At 42.1% G+C, this 18,463-nt stretch overlaps 1 protein-coding gene across 1 annotated transcript in view; it reads left to right on the top strand.

Annotated features, from left to right (window-relative positions):
- Positions 1–313: 313 nt before the first annotated feature.
- GLDC (glycine decarboxylase) overlaps positions 314–18,463 on the top strand; it is a 100,906-nt gene continuing 82,756 nt past the window's right edge. The window contains exons 1-2 of the mRNA XM_047103334.1: positions 314–565; positions 1,106–1,184. Of these exons, the coding sequence (XP_046959290.1) occupies positions 314–565; positions 1,106–1,184 (331 nt within the window). The remainder of the gene's footprint in view (positions 566–1,105; positions 1,185–18,463) is intronic.

Raw genomic sequence — 18,463 nt, 5'->3', positions numbered from 1 at the left:
CGCCCCGCCCCCGCCCCTCCGTCTACTCCCATTGGCTGAGGGTTTCCAGGCCCCATCCCACCGCCCGCCTGCCGGGCGACACTTAAAGTGTGCAGAGCAGGTGCCTCGCGTGGAGCAACAACTTTGCGCGCGTGTTTAGGCTGAGCGCGGCGCCCATTCATTGCCCACGAGCACCCATCCGTCTGTCCTACCGGTCGTCCAGCGAGAAGAGGCTCCAGGCCGAAGGCAACCGCCACCTGGAGAACTGTGACCCAAAGGGGCCGAGAGTGCGGCTGACCCTCGTGGGCCAGGGCAGGGGACTGTGGTCGCAACCATGCAGACGTGCGCCAGGGCCTGGGGGCTGCGTCTGGGCTGCGGAATCGGGGGCAGCCGCCGCCTGGCTGGGGGCAAGGGACCGCTTTGGGTGCCGCGGGGCCGTGACAGCAGCAGCGGCGGGGACAGCAGCAGAGCTGGGGACTCGCGCCTCCTCGAGCGCCTCCTGCCCAGACACGACGACTTCGCTCGGAGGCACATCGGCCCGGGGGACAAAGACCAGAGGGAGATGCTACAGGCCCTGGGGCTAGCGGTAAGGACCCCACCCGGCCCTCCAGGGCCTCACCCTGCCTTACCCAGGTTCTGCCGGCTCGGCCTCCCGGCCCCCGCCTGAAGCTCTGCTTGGCTCCGCGTAGGACCCGCACCCCGGATCTTGGGCCCTGGCGTGGAAGCGAGCCCGCGAGTTCCGTTCCTGTGCCCCAGGCTTCTCTCACCCGTTTACTTTCTCCACCCGCTTTTCGCGCCTCAGAACCTTATGTTTTTCAACCCAACTCGCCCTCCTGATGAACCCTAACTTTGCAAAAGGAGGACCTCCTGGTTTATCCAATTATCTCTGGTTGCTGACTGAAATCCAGCCTAGAGTGGTAGAATCGCTATCCCAGTTCATTTGCTTTCCTCCAAGTGATTTCTGATTTGCTCAAAGTTGTTTTTTTTTTTTTAAAGAAACACTAATTAGGAGATTTAAATGAGGTTCCCACAAGCCTTTGTAGATGCAAAACAGAGGTGTCTCCTTTAACTCAGAAGCACTTTCCTCTCCCTTTAGTGTTCACGGATTTATGTTTTTTCATTTTAGAGTATTGATGAACTGATTGAGAAGACGGTGCCTGCCAGCATCCGCTTGAAAAGACCCTTGAAAATGGAAGACCCTGTTTGTAAGTTGCCGGGAGAGCTCCCTTCGACTCTGCTTGCTTTGGCCTATTTGTCTTCTACAGTTTCTGAAAATCCAGCTCTGGGTTAGGATTGCCCAGGACTGGGAATATCTTTATTAAAACAAAACAGTGCGAGTACCTCAAAGGGCAGGAGAGGGTGGAATATTTAGTTCCTGGAGCAATCAGTTCTGTACCCTAGGTTGGAGTCCATGCCTCGCCTTTCTAGCTCTTTATCTAGGCGCCAGCAAACTGCCAGTGGAAGGAAGGCAGTGCACAAGGCTGTGGAAGACTCCCCATGTCCCAGGCCATGGTTCTCACATCCTTTGGGATGAGATGTCATCACCTCTGCAGGTCAGGATACTGAAAGGAGAAAGGACATGCTTATAATCATATACAACTAAGGAAGTGACAAAAATGGGAGGAGATGCAGACATAAGGCCTCCTAGCCCAAGCTTCTTTATATCACAACAGCTTCAAATTGTTCTCTTAGGTCCAATTTCATTTACTTATATCTACTGTAAGGCTGTCCAATTTCATTTACTTATATCTACTGTAAGGCAGCAGTAATCTTCAAGTTCAAATAATTTTTATGAAGAAATGTGCAAAAAAGATTTGTGCCTGGTTAAAAAAGTTTAGTTTACTCATAGGATTACTTAGAATTTTGTTTCATACTTAAATATTTTTAATAGTCCTGAAGACTGACTTTCAGAGGTATTTTTATGAGTACTTGACTTCATGGAGTGAGACAAGAATCCGCATGTCAAAGGGTCAGGCAGAGCTGAAGAGCTCTCGCTCTCTCTTTCTCTTTTAAAAAAAAATTTTTTTTAATTTTAATGTTTATTTATTTTTGAGAGAGAGACAGAGCACCAGTGGGAGAGAGGCAGAGAGAGCAGAAGACACAGAATCCTAAGCAGGATCCAGGCTCTGAGCTGTCAGCACAGAGCGTGACATGGGGCTTGAACTCAAACCATGAGATCATTGACCTGAGCTGAAGTGGGATGCTTAACGCTTAATTGACTGAGCCACCCAGGCGCCCATCTCTTTCTCTTTTAAACAGGAAAGAATTTTCTTGGGTTATCTTGTTTTTGAATCACAGAGATGCTGTCTCTTAGACTTTTGGAGTCAGGTGAAGAAAAAGAACTTTGTTTTTGTTATTTTTTTTTTAGGACACAAAAGATAGGTGGATGGCAAACTTTATTTTGTTTTATACTTGATCTTAGCCAAAAGGCCAAGAAGTGATAAAATTTATTTTGTTTTAAAGTAGACAACTTGAAGTATGAAGCCAGTCCAGCTCCAGGTGGCTAATGTAACTCAGGTTATGATAAGAATTGCTCCCCTTGTTGGTTTCAGATCTGAACCATTTCTCCTGATGGCAAAGACCTTGCCCTTAGAAGAAAATCTGCACATTTTGTTCAATTGAACTGATTCAGTCCTGGGATAGTCTTATCTATTTCAGTTTTAGGAAACCAGAATCCTGATTTATTGGATGTTTAAAGAGTGAAGAGTTGTATATATATATATTTTTTTTTAAATTTATTTATTCATTTTTGAGAGAGTGAGCAGGTGAGGGACAGAGAGAGGGAAACAGAATCCTAAGCAGACTTTGTGCAGTCAGTGCAGAGCTCCACATCAGGGCTCAAATTCACAAACTGTGAGATCATAACCAGAGCTGAAATCAAGAGTTGGATGCTTAACCAGTTGAGCCACCCAGGCACCCCAAGAGTTGTATATATTTTTAAGAGTTGTATATTTTTTTTTAAATTAAAAATCTTTACTTATTTTTGAGAGAGAGAGATAAAGCATGAGCAGGGGAGGGGCAGAGAGAGGGAGATAGAGAATCTAGAGCCTGAAACAGGCTCCAGGCTCTGAGCTGTCAGCACAGAGCCTGACATGGGGCTCGAACTCACCGGTAGTGAGATCATGACCTGAGCCGAAGTCAGAGGCTTAACTGACTAAGCCACCCAGGTGCCCCTAAGAGCTGTATATTTTTAAAGCAAGCCTTAGGTAATGCATTTCTGAGATTTTCAAAGTCAGAAAATGTTTGGGTCACCCATTCTTACAATACACTCTAAAACAAGATGTTCTTTAAGAGCATTAGAGCCTAGGGAACATGTCAAAGCCGCCTCTCTAAAAAAAGTTCAGCTGTTTCTTCCCAGCTGAATAATGTGAACATTGGGGGATTCCATTTCTCCTCTTTCATTGAAAGTGAACTCCTGATAAGTAATTTGCAACTTAACTGTAAACTTTAAACCCAGTGGCTTCTGTGAGATTTGGGGCTGGTTCCATCTGGTTATTCTGAGATGACTCAGAGAAAATATTGCACAGTCAGGATTCCACCCCCTTCTCCCTCGCCTTGAAGTGAATTGGCTTTCCAACAAAGCTTGCTTCTTGGAAGAATGAGCTCTGGTTGGGGCAGTCAGAGAATGTGTCAGAAAGGCATCAATGTTTTATTCTGAGGTGTGCACATGTCATGGTTAATGAATGTCCTTCACATGAGGAGAACAAACTGGTCCGGGTAACCTCCAGTAGTAGCATTTCCATTTAATAGTAGAGCAGCATTACCCAAACAGTTTCATGTTGAATGCTTGTTTTCTGTTGTATTCAGAGAGGAATTCTGGACCCAATATTTGTTCCCTGTATACACAGGAAACTAACAAGAGCTAGTTGGTTACATGAGTCTTAAATGCCCTCATTGCTGAGTAAAAAGACAGAGCTGTAAGCACCATGGAGATCCTTGAGTTAGTTCTTAGACATAATTTAATAATCTCGAACATTTGTTTAGTGCTTACCATATAGTAGGTACTTTTAAAAGTGCTTTTCATGTGTTAATTTAGTCCTTAGCACAATCCTATGAGGTAAGTACCAGTATCATCTGTTTTACAGGGGATATGTCGTAACTTACAGTGGAGGCAGAAGTTGACCCAGGCAGCCCAGATCCACTGTCCACCCTCCAAAGTCTACCCCACTGTTTTCACTGTGCCTTCTGCGAAGTAGAAAACTCCTGACTCTGAAGTATCCAGTTTATTGATATGCACAAATCCAATCATGCCAGAATCCCTCTGCCATTTGCCAACTGCTCTGGTGGAAATGCAGTGGCATACTGAGAGCACAGATGTGGAAACACTCAGCCCACTACCAGGGAGAGGGAAGGGGTGATGGGTGCAGCACTAGGGTTGAGTATTGAGGGATGAGTCGTGATGGCTTTGCTGGACAAGGCTGGGGGAGGCTGCCACAGAGGGACCGTCATGTACTGGATAGAGTGGCCTGACAGAATCAGATGATTCATCTGTCCTGAGGGATGCTCCCCTCCCCTTGGACACTTAAGTGCTTTGAAAGAATACCTTGATTATCAGTTGAATTCTCAGTAAATCATGCTTCAAAGAAGCAAAGCTACTCAATTCAAAATCCTATTATCCTGTTCAAGTGAATCCACTCTCCCTCACCCACATACACATAAAGACAAAAAAATAGGAAGGATATATATCAATGGCAGCATTCATTTCCCTGGATGGGCCATGAGGGATGATTTTAGCTTTCTTTTTATTACCTTGTTTTTTCTAGATTTTCTACAGTAACTATTTTATAATACCAAATTTCAAAGTACTTTGTGTATGAACCAACTAATCACTTTTAGCTATGGTATGCCTCTCTGTGTAGTATTCTCAGTAAAATAATCTCAAGCTGACCAGACTGAACTAGTCCAGAACTGCACAGAAGCTGCAGGGTTTAAAGTTTACACAAAATTGCACATTGCTTATTGTGAGCATGCTGAGGAAGAAAGACATTAACCCCTCTAATGTTCAAAGTGTTCAAGCAGAACTAAGCAGCTGAGCTGTCACAATGAGACTTTTGACAGACTTGTGGGAACTTAATGTACTAAGCCACATCTTTTAGAGTGTTACTTAATAAATGGTTAATGGAAGGAGTGTTGTGTAATGCAGCTGCAGGTGGTGACTATGTCACCCAAGTGGGGTTGGGCATTTTCCTGCACTGATCTCAAGGACACCTAAACAGGATAACACTTCCCCAGGTGATAGATGTCAGGTGTCTTTCAGCTGGATGATATCCATCATTGGGTTCTGTCTGTAGACTCCTCAGTTTGTGACAAGGCTCACCCTTGGCCTTTACCTGGCCAAGTTCCCAGTTTATATGAATTAATTTGTCTTTTTAATACTAGTGGACTTTCATTATGCAGCTGTGGAAATAAATGAAGACCAGTCAAATGAGAAAAGCAAAGACTATTTATTCTGTACTTGTTATAGGGGGAGTCAGCCTTTTATTTTGGCAGAGGAATGGGAAAACCTTATAGTGAAATAAAGGAAAGGCTTCAGGTATGCCAGTGTTGGGGGCTATTGGCATGCGGAAGATGTAGGGGAGGCAAGTAGAAGCAGGGGATCCTGTGTGATTGGTTAAGGGTGTGTATTTGGCTTTTATGGTTGGTCCTACATCAGAAGCCAGCACCAAAATTAAGGTAGCTGTCAGTTGATTACAAGTCCTGGCCAATAATTTTTGGTCAATTATTATGTAAGTTATTGTGCAGTTTGCTGCATAGTCACTGAAGATAACAAGTTGACTTTCTGCAAGTCTAACTTACAGCAGGCTGGCTTCTGGAGTTTGTTATAGAAAAGATGTTGGTTTCTTGAGCAGGTTGCTGCAGGTTGTGGGTGAAAGTTCTGTGGTAATATATGGTCTGCCATTGTCTATTTGTGTATTCAGTCTCTTACAATAGAATCTATCTTGTCCTTTTATTTTTGTCATGAATTCTTATTAGGCAGATGGCTGCGGATCTGATACCTTGGAAAGTCAGTCTATTGCCTAAATTGCTAAATGTTCATCGGCCATCTAGTATGTGCAAAGCACTGTGAGGAAAAATATATGAGTAAACATAATCACTCTCCTCAAGCTTATATCTTACCTTCTTAATATAAATATGTCAGTTAAAAAGTTAAACACAGTTAAAAAGTCCCAGGTGCCCTGAGAAGTTTGGATAAAATGCTGCGAGTATTCAGCAGTTGGATGGAGAAATGCGATTTCTGGAACAACATAAAGAGTTGAAATATATCTTCTCCAGTTAGAAGCAAAGACAATACCTTTACATTGACTATGTTCTTTTGGTGTGTAAATATACTTCATATAAGAAGGGAAAAATGCAAAGGAATAAAGGCAGTATCTTCACTGAGAACAGAAAATGGCAAATGCAGCATGAAAAGCATAATTAGGGAAGTATTTTAATGTTGTTGTAGTTCTGTTCATGGAATCTTAATCAGAATAATTATGTTAATCACTCAGGGATTCTAGTGTATGTTCCAACATGACAAAAGCAATTCTTTAGGTGTTCTACAAATTTAACTCAATTCTGACACTATCCACCTGGAGGTAGCATAATATGCTACAGATTAAGGACTTAATAACAAAACTGCCTCTTCTTCAGATGCCAATCCCAAGTCCACCTGTGCTTCTGACCAACAAGCTATAAATTGGAGGTTCCCACAATCCCCTTCATGGGTTTGATTAATTTGCTAGAGCAGCTCACAGAACTCAGAAACATTTCATATGTTTACCGGTTTATTTTAAAGGATATCATAAAAGATACAGATGAGTCACCAGATGAAGAGGTACATAGGGTGAGGTCCATAAGGGTTTTGAGCACAGGAGCTTCTTCCCTTGTGGAACTTGGGGTTCACCACCCTCTCAGCATGTGGATGCATTAGCCATCCTAGAAGCTCATCAAATTTTGTCCGAGATTAATCTGTAGCCTCCCACCCCCACCCCTTCCTCTCCTCAGAGGTCTGTGGGTGAGGCCAAGAAAATTCCCACCCTCTTATCACTTGGTCTTTTTAGGTCTTTCTAACCAGCCCCATCCTGAGGCTTTTTAGGGACACCACCCTAAAACACTTCATTAGCATAAATGTGACTTTTTACAAGGGCTTCTTATGAATAACAAAGGAATCCCATTACTCAAGAAATTCCAAAGACAAAGACCATATATAGTTTTTATTATTACCACAGGGATATTTCAGTTAAATATGTGGAGGTGTATCCCAATAGAAGTTGAGAAATGAACATATTTTAAAAGGGATGTGTCCTGAAATAAATTATAATCAGTTTTTTCATTTTTTATATTTATTTTTTAAAGTTTTTATTTATTTTGGATAGAACCATGAGGAAGGGGCAGAGAGAAGGGGACAGCGGATCCAAAACTGGCTCTGTGCTGACAGCAGATAACCCAATGTGGGGCTCAAACTCAAGAACTGTGAGATCAGGAATTAAGGCTGAAGTCATACACTTACTTAACTGACTGAGCCACCCAGCCACCCCAGTTTTTTCCCTTTTTAAAATTAGAATACAAAGTTGAAATCTCAGTCTTTATAAATTGACCATTTTTAGCATTAAAATGTTTGGGGCTTATTTATTGACATATAAAGGATACAAACATGTAAACATGCTGATGAGAGCCCAAATAAAATAGGTCCTGTGATTGGGACAAAGAACATAACATATAAAAACAACTTTTCCTGGGGCGCCTGGGTGGCGCAGTCGGTTAAGCGTCCGACTTCAGCCAGGTCACGATCTCGCGGTCCGGGAGTTCGAGCCCCAAGTCAGGCTCTGGGCTGATGGCTCGGAGCCTGGAGCCTGTTTCCGATTCTGTGTCTCCCTCTCTCTCTGCCCCTCCCCCATTCATGCTCTGTCTCTCTCTGTCCCAAAAATAAATAAAAAAAACGTTGAAAAAAAATTAAAAAAAAAAACAAAACAACTTTTCCTTTTCATCTTGCTAATGGATAATGGAATTCGTCCAGCATCATCAAACATTTTATATAAATGAAATTGCTTATTGGGGCGCCTGGTGGCTCAGTTGGTTGAGTGTCTCTTGATTTAGGCTCAGGTCATGGTTTGTGGGATCAAGCCCCGCCTCCAACTCAGCACTGACAGTGAGGAGCCTGCTTGGCATTATCTCTCTCTCCCTTTCTGTCTCTCCCCTACTATCTCTCTCTCAAAATAAATAATAAAAATAAACTTAAAAACAGTAAAGTTTAAATGATATTGATGGAGTGTGAGGCAGGTTGAGGGCAAAATACAAGCTAGCACCCCCCCTCCCCCAAGTGGGATTATGGGTGATACTCCTCAGGCACTTTTGGCTGCCCAAGCGATAAAGTTTTGGGGTAATGGGGGGGTTCGTGAGCTCTGGAGCTGAAGACCAAGAAAGAATTCTTGAAGAGGAAGAGCTGCACTATAAGTGCGGGGGTGGAGGGTGACCATTTTATAGAGTCAGGGGCAGTTTCCAAAGAGACTTTAACATGCTAAAGACTTTCTGGAGGCCTAGCTTTGTCTGGCTAAGGTTGTTTTTCCCTCTAGCAAAGCATTAACATTAAGACAGTAGGGATTCCTGGACTTTAGGAAATGATGGGATTGCCTCTTTCTGGTAAACTGGTGGAGATTCTTATCAGTTTACCATTTGGGTTTTTTTGTCCTTTCCTGTTTTGGGAGCCTAGAGTGTCCAAGGATTATCATACACAACCCACCTGGGGTGGGGAGGGTGCTGTTAGCCTGCACTTTTGCCCTCAGCTTGCCCCATCCTCCCTCATCACAAGGACAAAGGAAAGGACAAAACAAATGGTTAAACTGATAAAGAGTACACCAGTTTACCAGAAAAAGGCAATCCCATCAATAGCCTAATCTCCAGTAACCTGTAGACTGAGTTTCCTGGAGCCCTGACATCACCCCTCCATCGTGATATGGGGAACAAAAGAGAAGGAAATGGCGGATAAAACTAAATTTCCTTATAACCTGCAGCCCATTGACAAATACTTATGGCAAATATAAGAGTATAACATTTCTCCAGGAACTCCCTACTGTGTTCATGTTAATGCTTTGCTAGGGGGAGAAACAAATTTAGCTTGACAATAGCTAAGCCTCCAGTAATCTGTGAGTCTTTAGCATGTGGAAGTCTCAGCGGAAACTTGCCTGTGGACTTTACCTTCCCCAAATCCATGGTTTATAACCAGTTACACTCCACAACCCCAGTGCAGTTCTTCCTGCCCACGGGTCCTGTCCCTGTGCTTCAATAAAATCACCTTTTTGCACCAGATGTCTTCAAGAATTCTTGGCCTTCAGCTCCAAACCCCACGAACCCCACCATCACCCCAGAAGGGCAAAGGGAGGGAGAGAATCTTAAGGAGGCTCCATGCCCAGTGCAGAGCTGGCCTTGGGGCTCTATCTCAGGGACTTGATCTCACAACCGCTGCTGCATGGGATATTTAACTGACTGAGCCACCCAGGTGCCCCTGAAATTACTTCTTTAAAATATTTTAAAAACTGACTTTTTGGTGGTGGGGGCTGGGGGGGCGGGGGAGGAAGCTACTATATCCTTTATCTCTTGCTGTATAAGAAGTTACTGTAAAACTCCATGGCTTAAATATTTATTGGACATTTATTATCCTCAATGTTTCTGTGGGTCAAGAATCCAGGAGCAGCCAAGCTGGATGGTCCTGGCTCAGAGTCTTTTATGATATTGCTGCCACATATTGGTGGATGCTCATCTAGGCCTGGAGGAGCCACTTGCAAGGTGGCTCACTCACAACTGCTGGCAAGTTGGTGCTGTCTGTGTGGGAGATCTTAGTTCATCCCCACATGAGTCTCTCCCAAGGGCTGCTTAAGTGTCTTCACATGACAGGTGAATTCCCCCGGAGCCAGTGATTCAAGAGAGAAAGAAAGCCAGGCAGAAGCTATCCTTTTGATGACATAATCTTGGAATTCCTATAGCATCACTTAACACCACTTTCTATTGATTAGAATGAGTTATTAAGTCTGGCCTGTATTCAAGGGAAGGGGAATTAATGTTCACTTAAAAGCGTGTGCTTTTTTTTTTTTAATTTGAATATAGTTGGCACATAATGTTACATTAGTTTCAGGTGTACATCATAGTGATTGGACAACTCTATACATTCTGCTGTGCTCGCCACAAGTGCAGTTACCATCTGTCACCATACAGTGCTATTCCTTATATCATTGACTATATTCTTTATGCTGTGACTTTTATTCTCATGCCATACTCATTCCATAACTGAGAGCCTGTATCTTCTGCTCCCCTTCACCCATTTTGCCCACTCCCTTCCCCTCCATCCCCTCTGACAACCATCAGTCAAATTTGTTCTCTGTATTTATAGGTCTGATTCTATTTTCTGTTTACTCATTCGTTTTATTTTTTTAGATTCTGCTAAAGAGTGGAATCATATGGTATTTGTCTTTCTCAGTCTGATTTATTTTACTTAGCATAATATATCCAAAACATAAAGAAGTTATACAACTCAATACTAAAAAACAATCAGATTAAATTAATCTGGGGAAGAGGACCTGAGTAGACATTTTTCCAAAGAAGAAATACAAATATCCAATAGGCATATGAAAAGATGTTCAACATCACTAATAATCAGGGAACTGCAAATCAAAACCACAATGAGGTATCACCTTATACCTGTCAGAATGGCTAAGATAAAAAAGACAACAAATGACAAGTGTTGGCAAAGATGTGGATAAAGAAAAAGGAACACTTTTACACTGTTGGCGGGAATGTAAATTGGTGCAGCTACTCTGGAAAACAGTATGAACTTTGCAAAGAAACTTCAAAATAGAAATGTCATATGATTCAATAATTCCACTAGTGGGTATTTACTCAAAGGAAATGAAAACACTAATTTGAAAAGACACGCACCCCTATGTTTAGCACAGCATTATTTACAATAGCTAAGATATGGAAGTAACCTGTGTCCACTGATGAAATGAATAGGGAAGATGTGGTATATATGTGTATACATACACATACACACAGTGGAATAAAAAAAATGAACAGGGAAGACATGGTATATATGTGTATACACACACATACACACAAAATGGATGGGATCGTGCCATTTACAACAATGGAGGACCTAGGGGATATGCTATGTCTCCACCCTTTGAAAACAGGACTTAAAAAGAATGTACAGATGTATTTTTTTACTAGACTTAATTATTTATCTTGAAAAAAAATTTTTAATGTTATTTTTGAGAGAGAGAGACAGAGACAGAGACCAAGCAGGGAAGGGGCAGAGAGAGAGGGAGGCACAGAATAGGAAGCAGGTTCCAGGCTCTGAGCTGTCAGCACAGAGCCCGATGTGGGGCTTGAACTCACAGATCGCGAGATCATGACCTGAGCCGTACTTGGCCGCCCAACCGACTGAGCCACCCAGGCGCCCCTAGACTTAATTTTTAGATCACTTTTAGGTTCAGAGCAAAATTAAGTGTAAGGCACAGAGTTCCCACATACCTCCTGCCTCGAGATAGCCTCCCCCATTATTAATATACCCGCCCCCCAAAGTGATACAGTTGTCACAACTGATGAACCTCCATTGACACATCAACACCCAAGGTTCATAGTTTACATTAAGGTTCACTCTTGGTGTTGTACATTCTATGGATTTGGAGAAATGTATAATGATGTGTCTACCTCTATAGTATCATACAGAATAGTTTCACTGCCCTAAAAATATCCTGAAGACATTTTTTTCCCCTGCAGACATTGAAAAAAAAATTTTTTTTTTAATGTTTATTCAATTTTGAGAGACAGAGAGACAGAATGCAAGCAGGGGTGGGGCAGAGAGAGAGGGAGACATAGAATCTGAAGCAGGCTCCAGGCTCTGAGCTGTCAGAGAACAGAGCCCGACATGGGGCTTGATGACCTGAGCCAAGGTCAGAAGCTTAACTGACTGAGACACCCAGGCGCCCCTCCCTGCAGACATTTTTAAACTACCACATTCATCCAAATTAGCACATATTTCTATCATAAATTATAAATAATTTTATCTGTTACAATTATTCAATGTTATCAAAATGAAATCAGTCATATTGTATCACTATATTGTAAATATAGTGTTACTCCTAAGGATTATTATGGTACACAGGTCCATTTGTCCATACACTAAATGTCCCCATCTACTCACCTTTGTCACCAATGGGTTATAAGCTATCATCAAAGCTAATTTTACAGCTTCCTCCATCTGCTTCCCTTTCTCATTTATTGGGAAGCTTCTATTGAAGATAAGTTACCGTTTTAGGCACTGAGGGTAAGAATCAAGGGGTAAAGAATGATAAAGATATGACCCTGACTATAGGTTATAAATAATAGGGAGATAGATATTGAGTAGCAGTGAGATCTGTAAATTAGGAAGAATGCTTTGGCTGAAGTTAAGACATGAGCAGAGACATGGAGGTATAGAGATAACATGGATATTTTGATATGGTGAATGACCATGTATGTAGAATATCAGGCTGCCAAAAGGCACAGAAAACAAGGTATGGGGGGGCTCAGAGCCATGATAAAGGATTTATTTTTTCTCTCTAATGAGAAGATAATAACAGTTATTACAGAGGGAAGTGATATGACTGTGTTTTGCAGAGTGCCTCTGATATCAGAGGCAAGGAGACCAGCTGGGAGATTGTTGGAGAGTTTAGAGGTGAGATTTTAAATGTGCATTCATTCAGGTCCACCAAGAAATACTCACCAGGACAATATTAGATATGCAAGAAATTTACTGGGAGTGGGAACAAGAGAAGGCAGGGGAACCTTTAGACTGTGATGCAGATCTGACTCTGGTGGAAAGGGAGAGGGATGGAAGGAGAAATGGCTAGGAAACTCTTAGACTGCATCACAGATCTAAGAAACTTGTGGTCAGTCCAAATGAGAGTCCTTGAGTCAAAGTTGCCCATGGGACGGGGTCCCACAGCTTGCAAGAATGGGCCTGCATTAGTTCTCTTGCTGTTGTTAGTAATTGACTGGGAGTAGCCTATGGGGATTATGGTTTCAGTATAAACATGGTGGTTGATCCAGAGACGCAGCAGGCGGACTGTCAGTCAATTTCTAGGCTGAATGTCTTGAGGTGATGTAATCTTATTAAGAGAAGGAACAGGACAAGAAGAGGGTACTGGAGGAAGTAGAGATTATGCTCTTGTTTGAGCAGAATTGTGTTTGAGGTGTTCATGGAACATGCATTTGGAAATGTTGAAGCAATAGTCAGAAACATGAGTCGAGAGATGGAGTTCCAGATTTTGTGAGTCTTCTAAATGAATTCATGGGAGTGAGATTTCCTAGAGATGGAATATGGGAAGAAATGTGGAAGCCAGGATGTTGGGAAATAGAGCATGTAAAAGGGAGGCAGAACAGTCTGAGGAGAAATAATTCCAAAGGCTGGAGGTAGGGTGTTCTGTGCCCTATTGTCATATTCTGGACCTTTCTTAGGCATAAAAGGGAATAAAGTCCACCTGAGGGTGTAAGGACATTCTGAAGTAAGTGTTGAGAGGTTGCCTGTCTGATGATCTGAGTAAGAGACAGGAAGTGGGAGACTGAACATTAAAGAAAAGTGGGAAGGTCCAGAATAGCTATTGTGAACATCTGTGTAGGAAGAAACCTCATAATTTTACATACACATAAACAGTATTTTTACAAAAATGTAAACAATTTTAGTAAGGATTCTCAATATCTAGAACATCAACATACTGATTAAGCAATGAAGAAATACAATTTCTGAGATTCTGAAATTATTGCATTAATGAGTTAATGTAGTGCATTATTTCACAGAACTTGCTTAATAGCTGAATTTCCATTTATAAACGTTTCTCTGAAGCCCAAACTTTTAAGGATGCAGTTGAACTAAATGTGAGAACAGTTTGTGCATTGATTTGTCATCATGGGATTCTGTGATGGGTGATTATTTATTGTGAATATTGAGCTAGCTATATGTGGGAGTTTAGGTGAGTTTTCATTGCAACACCTTGATCCACCCATATTTTCTGAGCACTTACTATGTGCCTAGCAACCCGCTATGCCCCTGCTCATAAAGAGATTATAATTTAGTGGGTAAGGTTCTGGGTTGGACTATAAATTTCTCCCTATGCCTATTCCTTTGATCTATAAAAAATGATCTCTTTCCTGCAAGCATGTTAAATTGTTTGAATTGGACTCCTAGAACATATTCTTCCCTTGGTTTTGTTCTGCTGGCTATAACAATGTCCCTGCAAGGCAGCAATGAGGAAAAACAAATAATCCAGGACTTGCACTCTGATTCTGATTTCAAATTTACCATTTGGCCTGATTACATAGGTAAACTGGTATTCCAGATAAATATGAATTGTAATGTTTCTCTGTATATTTCTTTAAAAAATGTTCATAGATTAAACGAAAAGATGTGGTGGAGGAGGCCTCTCACAGAAAGTAGTGTGACCCAAGGCTGAGGAGAAAATAAGAGACATGGTGCCCCTTCTCTTCACCTCCCCACTGTGGGATGTTCTGGTTTTCTTACAGCTAGTAGTAAGATCTTGAATCTTATATATGTTTTGAGTGAATAAGAAGAGCTGTAGGGGAAGAGCTGTCTCCTGTGGAGACAAGGGACCAAGGAGCCATTGCAAACAAAGATTGAACTTGCCTCAGCTCCTTTTGACTTTGGAGGTACCTGCTGGATGGCTCTAACCCCTGAGGGTAATGAGGGTCTGGGTGTGATGGTGTGTTAATTAACTTAGAAAGAAGATGGGGAAGAACCTGGCAGGATTAGGGCCAAGTGGATCAGAGCCCCAAGTCAGGCCTGCATGGTGCTGTCCCAACCACATCTTGTCATGTAGGGTGGGTGTCCCTCTGCCAGTCTCAAAGAGTTTCCAATTCAAAGAGTTTCCATGCATTTTTCTACACTACACAGAGCTTATGAATTGGTTTACCTTCCTGGAATAAAGAGATTCTGTAATTCACAGACTTTGGTTGTGAAACTATCTTTCATTGGTGGGAAGGAAACTTGACAAGAGGGAGTAGGGTTTATGGGCTGGGTAAGTGGGTTGAAGCCAGGGTGTTATGGGGGAGGGAGAGGGGTGCTGCAAATGATTAGGTTATGCTACTGAAAGGCTACAGATTAGCATGGAATTTGTATACAAACTCCAGCTTCCATTCAGAAAATCCAAAAATGTCCGGACAAATGCTATCTGAATATTCATGGTCTGTTTATCTTGATTGAGACCTTCGACCCTACCCAATTGTTTTCTGAGCAGCTTTGAAGCCAAGGATCTGCAGGTTGGCAAGAAAAATATGCTAAGGCATTCTGTGTCTTAACATGCTGGCCCCAGCTTTCCCCTTCAGTCTCTGGCAGAAAAAGGTCTTTCTGGGCAAATTCAAATATGACTGTGTTGGTTTTCAGTCCTGATGATTTCCTTGGCGACCTTTTCTGAGTATCTTGCCAAGTACACGAAGGGCAGGGAGTGGGAGGGAGGCTCTGACACTGGTTGAGTGACTGTTCTGCGTTGGGTGCTGCTGAATTTCTCGGAAAATGCTCTGTGGACTTTTGGCCACTGTGGCAACTGATAGGTGTCTACGTTCATAGATTTCACCAAGAAGGATTTTGTTCTGCACATAACATTTTAATTTAATTTTTAGTTTTTGAGTATTATAGAAATATTGTCCAAAATTTTAAAACAAAGATAAATAGGAAAAAGCAAGACCCCTCAGTCTCCTCTTATTAGTTTCTTGAGAATCATTCAAGAGATATTGTTAATAGATTGCATATACATATGTATTCTCTTTTTAATGTAAATGGCAGAATCATATATACTCTCAATGGAAACTTATGCCTAATATTTTTAGATTGTCAAAAACCAGAAGCAAAGCATGGATACATTTTTTTCATATAACTGACACAAAAAGTAATCATGGGGTTATGTGTTAGGGGTGATAGGTTAAAGCATAAGAGGGAACTGTGTGTATGCATGTGTTTTGAAGCCACAAGAATATTAACCCATACAGCCTGCCTGTCTATTCTAATGATATTTTTCCAATTTTTGTCAAAATTCACACACATGAAAAATTATAATCTGGGCCTAGAGTGCACTGAGTATTTAATAGCTAAATTAATTTATTCCTGTTAGAAAGTATTTATTTAGTGTAGTGGTTAGTACAAAGCCCTCCTTGATATTTTATGTGCTGGTGACAGAAGGGAGTCACTATTGGAAAGTCTCTTACATGGAATTATGTAACAAGAAAGTGTTCATTCTGAATTTTGCAAAGAGGAACAGCAAGAGGAGCAGTGTGAGACCCACCTGTAGATTCTTAGGGACTCAGGGCTCAGGCCTCTGAACTCTATTCTTGGTACATTAGAACCAGGGCATTATGCAATGCTCAGAGGCAGACTAGTAAACAAGGTCAGAAGCAGGGTTTGTTCCATAAGAAAAGAACTTACTGCCTGAATTCCTGAAGGATTGCCTGGGGACTTTCATGGCTGGGGGTGGGGAGGGGCACAATAGTGAGACTAGCTGCTCCCCTGGGAGGCTATAGGAAAGCATTTGAAGAATGACACTTGTCTCCAAGTGTTTCTTAATGGACACTCCCTTTCTCTTTCTGTCTCATTTCCCCCCTAGTTTCACTGCCATTCTCATTAAGGAAAACAGTTACTGGAATTGGGTCTGGTTACAGAAGGAAGCTGTTTTTGTCACATTGGAAGGAAGAGTGAGGAATGTGCACTGTTGTGGGGTTTGCTCTGGGGAAGATGGAATCTTTTTCCTCTCTGTCTTGTCCACAGAGTTCTCCTTGGGCCATGCTGCCCAAGGTTTGGATGGCACAACTGCCTCTTTATAATGCTTATCTTACTAGGTAGGGGGAAAAGACTGCCACTTTACAGTTATAGATCCTACACTATTTTCCCTAGAAAGGAATTCTGTTCCAAGAGAGAAAGGAATCTAAATCTAGTGTGAAGTGCAGTGGTAGATTTGCATGCTTAGGATTTTGGCTTTTATTTAGACCAATCATGCCCCAAAACTTGCCCTTAGAGACTGATTCTGCTAGGTTCCATTTGAGATAAGTTCAGTAGGTAGATCTCTAATTGTGGACCTTTCCTCTTTCCTCCTTTTCTCAATGTCCATTGGATCTTGGTTGGCATCATTTAACATAGTAATTCAAACTCTGGACTCCTAAATACATGGGGTTGGCTCTTTTGCTAATTGGGCCAAAGTGAGATTTCATTAGTGGGTATGAGAAATGGTGAGCAGTGAACAGACATTTGAAACAATTCAGGCACTTACCCACTAAGCTGTGTGTCTGGGAATGTTTTTTATGATATGTGACTGATGCAGCCTGAGGTCTTGATTTTATCACAATAAAGGAGCAGCTTTGTTCTTCAAGTCACAAACTGCCTTGGTCTCCAGGTGGGAAGTGTCTTCAGGATGAACAATGGATGAGAGAATGAGAAAGACTTCCACACCATTCTCACTTTGAAAAGTGTGGCCAAGTAACTACCCTACTCTTGATGTCTCAGCAGTGTCAATTAGCTTGGTGTACATTCTATTAACTCACTTTCTTCCCAAGAGAAGGTAAAATTGGTTGTAAAGACCATCTATGATGAGAGCCAAATGGGGAACATTTGTGTTAGCCCCAAGCTGAATAGTGGTAGAGCACATGAGTGCTTTGGCAGTTTGGTCCAGTGAGGACTAGAATAAATCTGTTATAGGATTAGAAACTTCATTGTCTCAAGTTTGATCATTTTCATGCTCTGGGTATTGTGTGTGTGTGTGTGTGTGTGTGTGTGTGTGTGTGTGTGTGTATGTGTAGTGTGTAAGAGATAGTGGCAGTTATGAAGGATGCTGATAATGTATCTGGAGACCCCAAAATCTCAGCTAGAATGGTGGAGGGATCTGATTTTTCCTTCTGCAGGAAAACCCATTCTCTCATACCTCTTAGCAGAGCTGTCCAGGGTAGAGCCCAGTGGGTGCCTCAACTAGAGCCCAGCTCTTTCCAGCAGCCTCTGCCACCCAAGCCCTGGTCCTGTCCTGGCCATATGCCTTAAACAGTTAGGAAAAGAATACATGAACCCAGACTAGCCAGGTACCCACTGGCACATTCCATATCAGTTCAAGGTCTTCAGATAGATATCTATATCCCTTATAGCTGCCATTATGCCTTACACACTTGAATGAAACACTTGAAGAAATTTAAAGGCCCACTGGCATAAGTGAAGAGCAAAAGAATTAATTATAGAGAAGACCCAGAAGCATAGAGTTTACTAGCCAAGAGAGCTCCAGATGAAAAATTACGGGAGCAGAGAGGGGTAGTACTCAGTTGACTGCAGCCATGTTATTATGTCTCTGGGGTTCCTCTTCCTGCAATTCCCATTAATTCACTTGATCCTCAGTCCAATTTTTTAAGGGGGGGAAAACTTTAATCACTAAAATAAGAAAAAAAGTCAAGCTTGAGAAGCAAGGCTTGTTGATCCTATAGTGCTTCT

Source organism: Lynx rufus, unplaced genomic scaffold (assembly GCF_022079265.1).
Source record: "Lynx rufus isolate CCGP_SWC_20201006 ecotype Redwood Valley unplaced genomic scaffold, mLynRuf1.p SCAF_10, whole genome shotgun sequence".
NCBI classification, from domain to species: domain Eukaryota; kingdom Metazoa; phylum Chordata; class Mammalia; order Carnivora; family Felidae; genus Lynx; species Lynx rufus.
Note: the sequence above shows the minus strand (reverse complement) of the source record. Positions and strands in the feature narration are given on the sequence as shown.